At 30.8% G+C, this 12,542-nt stretch overlaps 1 protein-coding gene across 12 annotated transcripts in view; it reads right to left on the bottom strand.

The window, feature by feature from the left end:
* Nucleotides 1-12,542, bottom strand: part of LOC143083432 (rho GTPase-activating protein 190-like) — a 72,553-nt gene that overhangs the window by 27,098 nt on the left and 32,913 nt on the right. For 5 of the 12 annotated variants that reach the window (XM_076259681.1, XM_076259683.1, XM_076259684.1 and 2 more), the window contains 5 exons: nucleotides 10,718-10,798; nucleotides 7,773-7,888; nucleotides 5,384-5,476; nucleotides 4,687-4,813; nucleotides 1,885-2,004 (listed from right to left, as the gene is read on the bottom strand). In XM_076259681.1, coding sequence (XP_076115796.1) covers nucleotides 1,885-2,004; nucleotides 4,687-4,813; nucleotides 5,384-5,476; nucleotides 7,773-7,888; nucleotides 10,718-10,798 — 537 coding nt within the window. The remainder of the gene's footprint in view (nucleotides 1-1,884; nucleotides 2,005-4,686; nucleotides 4,814-5,383; nucleotides 5,477-7,772; nucleotides 7,889-10,717; nucleotides 10,799-12,542) is intronic. The other 7 variants (XM_076259686.1, XM_076259689.1, XM_076259693.1 and 4 more) reach the window with 3 other exon arrangements.

Genomic DNA, 12,542 nt, shown 5'->3' with positions numbered 1-12,542 from the left:
AATCTCTATAAGTTTGTTTTTTTTTACGCTCGTTAAATCACATTTCTATGGATTAGTCCTCATTTGTAAATTGATCAGTTTTTCTTGACTTTATTTCATAATAAGATAAGGCCAAAATTCTTATCAAAATCAAAAGTAACAATCCTCAAAGTAAATTAAACAGAATATCATGAATATTGTAAAAAAAATAATTTAATAAATCATAAAAGGGACAAAAAATGAATTCATTTTAAATATCAATTTGTTCCATGCATGTATATATTTGGCAAACATTCTGTGTTAGTATGGATTCTCTACAGAGCAGATATCAATAAGATATCTGACATTGTTTAAAATATTTTTATAAAAGCAGTCTACATTCTTGTACATCTTGTACAGCAATACATGGGTCCCAATTTTTTATTCAGGCACGATGGGTTTACTTTCAATTCCTGAAACGCAGGCCAGTGTTAACGTATGCACCCTTTTATTATTACCACAATTCCTCATCTTTTGCTTATGCATGTAGCTACTCAAAGCAAACCAAACCATTTCAATAAGCCTCTTCAATATACCTATCATCACCTATTCTTATAGACAATAGAGATTTTATGGTTCTTCTTACAAACAAGCAAAATTAAATTCTATGCATTAAGTACACCCTCGATTGGATCAGCTGTAACGTTTTGGTTTGATGTGGTATAATTGTCAATACGGTAAGTACCCATCAAAATTGGGCTAGAGCCAATCTTGTAATAGACTCAACCAACTAGCTACATCATTTAACATATTGTGGTCTTAAAGATGTTCGACTCAATTTCAAATGCTTTCTGTACTTTTTAAATGGAATTTTCAAAAAAAAAATGTTGGAAGGTGGGTGGACTTTTGAAAGCAATTGCAAATAAATGTCTTTAGGTGATTGTTTTTTTTTTTAACATAATTTAGTATTTGTCTGTATGGTTAAAATTCTCTGGGTAACATGTCTATTGAGGGGACTTTAGGTGATTGGATTTTGATCATATTTTAGTATTTGACTATGTGGCTTAAATTCTCTGGGTGCCTTCAGAGTCCATGGTACATTTTTCTGGTACAGCACTAAGCAGCATACAAAGCCATTTCCCATGAACATTTACTATCATTACAACTTACTTCTTACAATTCTAAAAGCTTTTAAATATGGAAAATTAAGTTTATATCAACAATCTAACAAAATGCAGTTCATAGTAACAACATGCTGAAGGGTATATACTGAAACATCTGATTGATAAATATTATACACCTCACATGTTCCTTCAGAACAAATTAATATGGTACATACATGTGATTACAGCCAATTTCAAAATGCTTGTAGAGTAAAACTTTGGTTAGCTTGCTTGCTTTGTTTGTATAAACGTTTATCTAAGCTTTGTAATATGTTAATTTGAAACAATATATGTAGACATAGTTTAACCTGCATATATTATATTTAAATTTGATTGGAAGTTATTATAATTACTATTGTACAATTTACAAAACAAAGGAAGCAAACTAACCAAAGTCTTGCTCTACATGCATTAGGAAATTAGCTATAACTACAATACATTTCAGATATGCATATTCAAATTAACTTATATTTAACAGCCTTTAACATGTTACTGTGGAAACAGTAATAGAGTATGATTATTAGCAATTACTACAAATCTTAAATTTCATATCATTGAGTCCAATTACAACCTGTTTATATTTTTTTACATCAATAATTATAAGTATTATAATATATTCAACACACTTGCTGAAAACCAAGAACAGAATTCATTCATTCACGACAACACCAAACATGCATCTATGCAAAAGAAAAAATATTTTCAATAAGCGTTGTTACACCATTACTTTCAAGACAAGGGAGGCAACTCCTGTTTTACTTACACAAAATATCAAGTGTACTAGAAGAATATAGGGCGTCATAGCCAATAGTAGGAGAAGAAAAATGTCTGGTGAAAATATGTTGCAACTTTTGACATCGATACGACCACTGAAGACGATCATCTATAGAGAACCAAGAAAGTTTGATCAACATGTAGTTAGTTACCATGGTTACTTATGTTAAGTGTGTTCACCTTTATTATTGGGTTGCTGTCTGGTTAACATTTATGCTTGTTTCTGAATCCTAAACAATTATTGCATGAGCAGCATATATCTTCATGTGCTGATTTTCCGTAATAAAATGTTTTCGACTAACATATTTGATCGATACATCATGTATATTTTGAAATCTAAATCCTTGCAAAGAGAGAGTGCAACGCTCTCTACATGTTAAGAACCCTTGCAGCAATTCTTTTAGAGATCTGTATGTGTCATGTTACAAGACTAAATTTCTGTCCCTATTCAACATAGCTTTTTTTTTTCAGTGGCTTCCAATTTTCCCATCCACCCTACCCCCTCCCCTTTTTTCCCAAATTGCAATGACAAATTGCCATTGCATCCTTTACCATTATTTGTTTTACACAAACAACATTTTATTTTTTTCAATTTTTTTTTATACTAATTTAGAACAAGAATAAAACATTCTGTAAAAAGTATGAATACCTTTTTTAAGGAATGAAAACATGTAACACCATATCCTTAATTATCAGTAAATGAAGAAAGGAAGGAAAATGTCATGTAGTTGTTCATGTTGTTCTTTCACTTTGTGTGGGAAAAAGAACAGTTCACTTTCTCATATTAAAGTTCAGTCACATAGACATTTTTTTCTACACTTTGGCTCTTTAATTAATATTAAAAATATGTCCTTCCTTATCATCAAACTTTCCTAGAATTACTAGTTTTGAATTTGAAAAGTCTTATTTTCAAACACTTATTCTTTCATTAATTTTCAGAAAGCAATGGTGAATCCCGGGGAGCGTTTTTTGGATGTTTAATGCATTTCAATGGGGACATACAGTTGGAACCCTCCCCTTTTTCTCCTGGGGTTGGGACACCCCCCCCCCCCCCCCTTCTCCCCCTTTTAAAAATTGCTTGATCTGCCCCTGGAAAGGTAATTCCAAATGTTTCCTCCCTTAGGTATAACATTCCAGGAATAACTAGATTTAAACTTGGAAACTTATTACTAACACACATATATATATACTTTTGTTAATTCATAGAAAGGTAATTGAAGATCAGGACATAGTGTATCAATTCTAGACACCAAATCAATGTCATTTTTTTTTCTAAACCCAAAAAAAAACATTCTCATTGCTGTTCTTCACCAAATGTTACAATAAAAAAATGTAATATAGGAGATAAGATCACTTAAATGTCAAGGTCAGTTTAAACATCATATTCAAGTCATCAAGTTTGTACCTACTGACATTTATTTAATTCTTAATATAGAACATGGACAAAAGTCATTCAATTCTAAATATTTTCCTTAATATTTTATGTTAATTTGTAGATTTTCAAACAAATACATTTAACTCATTTCCTTCCCGATTTTCATAATTTTTTTTATCTTTAATCTCAAAATTTTGTTGTTTCTATATATAATTCAGTAATCTATCAATCTTTTTTTCACCAGAATTCATAATCAAAACATGAACTTGCTTCTTTTTTTTTAAATCACAGTAACTTTTGTATATAATAATATTGTAAAATCAGATCTAACTTTGCAATTAAATCTGTCAGACATGAAATCTTTAAATAATTTTTTTTTTAACTCATAATTATTAGTAAAATTTTATACAGAATACAGTGAAAAACAAAAAAAGGATTGAATTTTGTCTACATAGTAAATGTGCTGTACAACTGTTCATGAATTTATGTAGATGTAGAATTACACAACAAAGTTCACGGACATGTATCAAATCCTTACACATAAATCTTGCCTATATACATGATACATGCATACCACATATAAATTGTATGATACAACAGAGAAATAGCTGGAAAAACTAAGAAACACTGTATTCAATTCAAATAAACAGAAGAACAAGTAAACAGTTGTATAGAAGAACAGTGCACACATATACATAAGACAAGGTCAAATACATCCAGTCAGATCATTTTGGTAAGCATCCACACTACAAAAGATTTTGTGTCAACATTTTCCAACTGCAGAGTTTTCAAAACATGATCATTTGTAACCCCTGAACAAAAATTGTTTTTGAATATAGGAAACATAGAATTGTAAAGGACTAGGCTCAGTTGAATCCAATTACCTGACCCCAAGAGGTTTTTGAGCAATGACTTTTTATCTTATGCATACAACTATTTTCTTTGAAAAGCCAGAAATCTACAGAAAAGGAAATATTTGAATATATATGCAAAAAGTTTCATAGAAACTGTTTTTAAATTTCCTTTACCTTTCTGCATTTTCAGACAAGTTTTTTTATGTAACTGTCCCCTAAGCTTTGTTTAATAGTCTTCAGTTAACAAAGCTATCAAAAAGAGCAAATTTTGAGCCAGGGTTTAGTTTAAATAATTATCAGTTACTTCATTCAAACTAGACAGGATAATTTGCTATTGGTTTAATAAACCAAAATCAGGAGTCAATCATTGATTTGATAGGACTTTACCTAGTAAGCTGAGTTTTTTTACCCCTTCTTCAATTCGAATTCCAATAAAAGGCAATCGTTGAAAACAGAAATACTCTCTTTAAGCCAGTTGGAAAATGTATTAACAGATATAAACATAGTAGATATATTTCCTTAATTATAAATCTTAAAAATACTTTTTTTCCAATTTACCAACCTGTTTTGAGCTTATTCTTGTCTTTAGCTTTCCGCTGAGTAGATTTAATACGTTGAAGTTGTCCTACAGGAAGTTGATCACATACAGAAGCATAATCATTCTCTATCAGTGGATAACCCAATGCATCCTGCAAATATGGAGAACCCATGTACTTATAAACATGTTATTTGAGGTAAAGGTTTTACTCATTGTTGAAGGCCATACTCGACCTATAGTTATTAATATAAGTGTTATATTGTCTCTTGTAGAGAGTTATCTCCTTATTTTTATATTCAGGTAAACTTGTATTAAAGTGAAAATAAAATATATGTGTGTAAACAGGTGTTTTTTTTTTTCTAATTCTCACAAAAATTACACTAAAACTAAAGTTATTGTCCGGACACCAAATGTGTCTTCAGACGACGACGCAGACGACATCATACCATTATAGGAACGCAAAAAATTTTTGCGGTCGTATAAAAAGTCAGGAGAGAACATTTTCCCACACAAATTTCAATGGCTAATATTACAAAAAAAAGCACATTGACCTATATTTGTTTTTGCTCTTTTGATTCCTTTATTAATCCCCTATCAACATAAACTAGTGTTTTGAAAAGCTTATTATTTTGAAACTGAGAAGCAAATTCTGATTGGTTGATTCTAGAGTCTGAGTACAAAAATCTTGCTAAAAAAATGTGTGACCGCACTGATAACCAACCTTTACAGTGGCATAGTCTGCTATTTCAATCTGTTCTGGTTTTGCTAGAGGAGCATTGATTCCAGCAGAATTCCTTTTCTGGGGACTATACAACTACAAAGACAACAAAATAGATTCATGTTTTCCATTTAACAAAAATCAGCCAGGATTATGTTTCTATAAAAAATGTTCCTGCATTACAAGCATTTTTTTTTATTAAGGGTGCTCTGATGGGTAGTGCTTTTCTTACTTGATTTTTACTTCTGATCATAAAATAAAACAAGAGGCTCTCAAGAGCCTGAATCGCTCACCTTAATTCTTTTGGTTAAATCTCTCATCAATGATTATTTTGGCTTTTCAATTTATTTAAATGTTTTTTGGATCGTCCTATTTTCTTCAAAAGCCAAAAAAAATAATCATTTTCTCCTATGTTCTATTTTAGCCATAGTAGCTATGTTTCTTGACATACAAGGAAATAAAATATAAAATTTATACTAAATACTCTGAAACTCATTTAGCCTAAGTTTGGCTGAAATTGATACAGCAGTTTCAAAGGAGAAGATTTTTTAAAGTAAGTCAACATGATGAACAAATTGCGAAAAAAGTCCTTAAAGGGCAATAACTCCTTAAGGGGTCAATTGACAATTTTGGTCAAATTGACTTAATTGAAGATCCTACTTTGCTGAACATCATTGCTGTTTACAGTTTATTTCTATCTATAATTATATTCAAGATAATAAACAAAAACAGCAAAATTTCCTTAAAATTATCAATTCAGGGGCAGCAACCCAACAACAGGTTGTCTGATTCATCTGAAAATTTCAGGGCAGATACATTGTAGATCTTGACCTGATAAACAATATAACCCCAGGTCAGATTTGCTCTAAATGCTTTGGTTTTTGAGTTATAAGCCAAAAACTGCATTTGACCCCTATGTTCTATTTTTAGCAATGGCGACCATGTTTGTTGATAGATCATAACTTCGGATACAATTTACAAACTAGATACCCTAAGGAACATTCAGTTAAAGTTTGGAAGTATTTGGCCCAGTAGTTACAGAGGAGAAGAATTTTGTAAAAGATTTTTAAGATTTACGAAAAATGGTTAAAAATTGACTATAAAGGGCAATAACTCCTAAAGGGGTCAACTGACCATTTCCGTCATTTGAATTATTTGTAAATCTTACTTTGCTGAACATTATTGCTGTTTACAGTTTATCTCTATCTATAATAATATTCAAGATAATTACCAAAAACAGCAAAATTTCCTTAAAATTATCAATTCAGGGGCAGCAACCCAACAACAGGTTGTCTGATTCATCTGAAAATTTCAGGGCAGATAGATCATGACCTGATAAACAATATAGCCCCAGGTCAGATTTGCTCTAAATGCTTTGGTTTTTGAGTTATAAGCCAAAACTGCATTTGACCCCTATGTTCTATTTTTAGCAATGGCGACCATGTTTGTTGATAGATCATAACTTCGGATAAAATTTACAAACTAGATACCCTAAGGAACATTCAGTTAAAGTTTGAAAGTATTTTGCCCAGTAGTTTCAGAGGAGAAGATTTTTGTAAAAGATTACTAAGATTTACGAAAAATGGTTAAAAATTGACTATAAAGGGCAATAACTCCTAAAGGGGTCAACTGACCATTTCGGTCATGTTGACTTATTTGTAAATCTTACTTTGCTGAACATTATTCCTGTTTACAGTTTATCTCTATCTATAATAATATTCAAGATAATTACCAAAAACAGCAAAATTTCCTTAAAATTACCAATTCAGGGGCAGCAACCCAACAACGGGTTGTCTGATTCATCTGAAAATTTCAGGGCAGATAGATCTTGACCTGATAAACATTATTACCCCTGTCAGATTTGCTCTAAATGCTTTGGTTTTTGAGTTATAAGCCAAAAACTGCATTTGACCCCTATGTTCTATTTTTAGCAATGGCGACCATGTTTGTTGATAGATCAAAACTTCGGATACAATTTATAAATTAGATACCCTAAGGAACATTCAGTTAAAGTTTGAAAGTATTTGCCTCAGTAGTTTCAGAGGAGAAGATTCTTGAAATAGTTTACGACGACAGACGACGGACGACAGACGACAGACGACAGACGACGGACGACGACGGACGCCAAGTGATGGCATAAGCTCACTTGTCCCTTCGGGACAGGTGAGCTAAAAATTTTGGTTTGATATAAGCCAATCAAAAAACTTATACCAAAATAAACTGCTCCACAAGCCAAACAATCTAACAAAAACATTATTATATTCATTTGCTCTTAAAAAACAAAGTCATTTGGTCTCTGGTTGATAGTCGCCTCATTGGCATTCATGACACATCTTCTTATTTCTATCATTTTATCTTTCACTTGAAAGTTATCGCAATCCTAATGACTTACGTTTGATTTTCTCTGCATTTCATAAAAGGAAGCATATTGCTCATTTTCTACCCAAACCGTCTCTTCAGACTCTCTTGAACCAGTTGAAGGATGCCGTGACTGCTCACTCCAATTTCCTGTAAAAGAAGCACAGAATTGTTATAAAATTGGTAAATTGGTGAACGATGGGCAAACATTTGAGATTAATTATTCAAGAAATGTTATAATACATTTTTTCTATTTTTTCTAGCTTTATATAGCTATATTGAGACGAATTTTCCCCAATAATGAAAACCAAGCAAAATTGAGGTAATTTACTTAATAGCTTTTTAAGTAAGTAGAAGCTGAATCATGAAAATGAGGTCAAGGACAATGGACATGTGACAGATAAAGACTTCATTATAAAAGGCATCCATATAAAAGTAATATAATGTTTCAGTCTTTTTCACTTTTTAGAAATATAAAGTTTCATACAAATAATATATGAAGTCGACGACCACTACTGATGCCACTGAATTGGAATTTTTATGTTTTGCAATCTGCGATTAAAGGAACTTTATCTTTTTGGGTAGTAGATATGCTAAATAAAGGACTACTTCATCTTTCAAGTGGCCAATTATTTTATCATTTTATCAAGATCTGACTACACCAAAATTGCCCTAGTTTTGGCAAATCATAAATTTCAAAATTCAACATATTGAAAAAGTTAAATTTGCCTAAACAAAGCTGTTTTGACTGTTTTTCAAACAGCACAATTTAAAAAAAAATCTAAAAAAATCTAATAAAATTTAAATAATCTAACCAGTTATATGAAAACAGGGTAATACATAAATCGTTTCAATCGTAAACAGCATATACATAGGGTAGGGGTTCAACATTAGGATTTACAACACACAGAGTAAATTACCTAATCTAACATTCATACAAAAGAGCCATGCTTTTAAAACCATAACTTTTAATTGGTTTACTATTAACATCATAGTAATGATTGATGTGACTTATTTTTATAAGTAGAAATAAGAAAACAGCTGTTTTATAAATAAATAGAAATTAGAAAATTACTTTTTTATTAATAGAAATAAGAAAATACATTTTTTATAAATAGAAATTACAGAATAACTATTTTATAAATAGAAATTAAAAAAATATCTATTTAATAAATTAGAAAATTGAAATTAGAAAATACAAATGTAAGTATTTTAATATTTTATTCTTTTGTCAAAAATTGACAATAAGAATTTATACTTTGACATGCTAAGCACAGCCCCACTCGTAATACAAAGTTTCTGAAAATAAGAAGTAGGTGCACGACAGACCTAATAAAAAGCGCTTACACTTTACAACCTATTACAGCCAAGCTGCTGACTAAATATGATGTCATTCAGTTCTAACGCATTGGAGAACAAGTTTCTGGAAAATTTTAGATGTTTTCATCACGAAAAATTAAAAGTATTTTAAGTGGTTTTAGGACAGATCCAAAATATGCTCACAAATAACTACTCTTATTACTAACCTAAAAGTAAGTCATCCTGTCCTAAAGTTCTTAAGAAAAGTGTTATGGAAATATTTATCCCAGAGTGGGGGGGAAGTGATATGCATGCAGAGGCTTTTAAGAGATATGTGTATGTGATGTATATATATTTTTGTTGTTCACCAAAAGCTGTGCACTGTCTGCATTTCTCTCACTCAATTTCCAAACCAACAATTCAAAACAAAACAAATTGTTCTCCCTATAATTCTGAATTGTAATGACCCCTGACAATAAAACAAGAGTCATAACTAAAATGCTAAAAAAAATTAGAAGTTCAGATGGTATTTTAATTGTTGTATTTTCTTTTAACTTTAATTTAAAAATCCTGTGTTTTTTCTTCATTTTTCAAAAAAGGAAAAGGGAATGTAATAAATGTACACAAGACATATCAAGCTATTAGCCAGTAGTTTAACACCTACTTCATCTAATTCAAAGATATAACATATCAACAAATAAAACTGGGCATAGGAACTGAAAAAGTGTTACATGGTAAAGCATAACCAGGTCACATGGTATGGCATACCCAAGTCACATGACATGGGATAACCAGGTCACATGGTATGGCATAACCAGGTCACATGACATAGGATAACCAGACAAAGCTTGGTGCTATATATCAAGAAGTTATGACTGAAAAAAAAGTGACAGCATTTATATCTTCAAGATTTTTACAGTAGAATTAAACTTTCAAAGATAAGTTTTTTTCTAAAATGACACAAAACCTTTTCTAAATTAACCATTTATCAAAAATTCCACTGAAAAAATGTGATTTTTGCACTTGATCATGATTCTGGCTAATTCTACCATAAAAAAAAGTATTCAGAGATACAATTTATTTAAAATTATGCAAATCTTCCAGACAAATGTACAATTTTTAAAATTTGAAATATAAATGAAATAAAATCTCCAAGGCCACAATTAAAAATATTTTGGTTTGCCCAAACCCTACCCTATGGTTGAGACAGTGGGTAGGTAGGTAGGCATTTTCTTTTTTTTCAACAAAAAGAAATTGTAGTACATTTGTATCTATGGTTTATAAGTCTTCATGGCTATCCGATTAAAAAAAAACTTCTTCAAATCAGGACATAAAAGATTTTGATTAAAAAAAAAACTTCTTCAAATCAGGACATAAAAGATTTTGAGTAGGCAGCTTTTTTCTGGGTAGGTAGCGTTTGGGCAAACAAACCTATTCTTTTTTATGGCCCAACATTGAAGAAATTATAAAAAAAAATTTTGCCTTTCACTTTTACCGATATCACAGTACATTTGTTGTGTGTAGAAAAAAAATGGAACAAGTCTTAATGTGACACTGCATTTATAAATAAATATGATAACAATGCTAACATCCATGCTGTTAAATGATTGAAATAAAAGCTTTCTAAATCTAAAATGCTTTAACTACTGCAAAATGTCTAAACAGAAACACTTAGTTCACCGTTTTCATGAAAATTTTGTCCAATGTCTGTTGGTAATGTTGATGCTTTACTTGGTAATCTTCTTTCGTTGAGAGCCCAAGCTTTAGAAGAAATGACAGCACGATGAAATGTGAATTGACAAGAAACAATGAGACACGGCACCAAATAAGGTGTTCTTGCTGCAAACAATGTGAATCAAGAACCTGAGAAACTCTTTATAACCAGTGGCGGATTCAGGATTTCTTTGGAGCGATATTCCAGAAAATGTAATAGATAATGCAGAGCTAAAAAAACACATAAATAATGAGAAAACATGATATTTTTTCTAAAATTTTGGTGATGAAAGCTATCCACAGCTATCCTGGATCCACCACTGATAATGATAAAAGGTCCATAAGACAAAAGAATTTCAACTAAGAATATATGCTACCTTATATTATGTGGCCACTATTTTTTAAAATTTCATAATTCTACATGCATCAGTATTTCACATCAAATTTCGATTAAAAAAAATTATTGTATTAAAAATATTATAATTAGTTTAATGGCTTTAAAACAAAGAATCTGGCCTTGAAAAATATAGCCTAAATAGTATAAGAAGAGTTCAACACTATTTTTCTATGAAGATTTATTCTTAGGGCTATCCTTCTACTATGGATGTGCAGGGGTAAGAAACAAGAGGCTCTCAAGAGCCTGAATCGCTCACCTTAATTCTTTTGGTTAAATCTCTCATCAATGATTATTTTGGCTTTTCAATTTATTTAAATGTTTTTTGGATCGTCCTATTTTCTTCAAAAGCCAAAAAAAATAATCATTTTCTCCTATGTTCTATTTTAGCCATAGGAGCTATGTTTCTTGACATACAAGGAAATAAAATATAAAATTTATACTAGATAATCTGAAACTCATTTAGCCTAAGTTTGGCTGAAATTGATACAGCAGTTTCAAAGGAGAAGATTTTTTAAAGTAAGTCAACATGATGAACAAATTGTGAAAAAAGTCTTTAAAGGGCAATAACTCCTTAAGGGGTCAATTGACAATTTTGGTCAAATTGACTTAATTGAAGATTTTACTTTGCTGAACATTATTGCTGTTTACAGTTTATTTCTATCTATAATTATATTCAAGATAACAAACAAAAACAGCAAAATTTCCTTAAAATTATCAATTCAGGGGCAGCAACCCAACAACAGGTTGTCTGATTCATCTGAAAATTTCAGGGCAGATAGATCTTGACCTGATAAACAATATTACCCAATGTCAGATTTGCTCTAAATGCTTTGGTTTTTGAGTTATAAGCCAAAAACTGCATTTGACCCTATGTTCTATTTTTAGCAATGGCGACCATGTTTGTTGATAGATCATAACTTCGGTTACAATTTACAAACTAGATACCCTAAGGAACATTCAGTTAAAGTTTGGAAGTATTTGGCCCAGTAGTTTCAGAGGAGAAGATTTTTGTAAAAGATTACTAAGATTTACGAAAAATGGTTAAAAATTGACTATAAAGGGCAATGACTCCTAAAGGGGTCAACTGACTATTTCCGTCATGTTGACTTATTTGTAAATCTTACTTTGCTGAACATTATTGCTGTTTACAGTTTATCTCTATCTATAATAATATTCAAGATAATAACCAAAAACAGCAAAATTTCTTTAAAATTACCAATTCAGGGGCAGTAACCCAACAACAGGTTGTCTGATTCATCTGAAAATTTCAGGGCAGATAGATCTTGACCTGATAAACAATATTATCCCATGTCAGATTTGCTCTAAAATGCTTTGGTGTTTGAGTTATAAGCCAAAAACTGCATTTGACCCCTATGTTCTATTTTTAGCAATGGC

The sequence above is a fragment of the Mytilus galloprovincialis genome, chromosome 7 (assembly GCF_965363235.1).
Source record: "Mytilus galloprovincialis chromosome 7, xbMytGall1.hap1.1, whole genome shotgun sequence".
In the NCBI taxonomy this organism is placed as follows: domain Eukaryota; kingdom Metazoa; phylum Mollusca; class Bivalvia; order Mytilida; family Mytilidae; genus Mytilus; species Mytilus galloprovincialis.
Note: the sequence above shows the minus strand (reverse complement) of the source record. Positions and strands in the feature narration are given on the sequence as shown.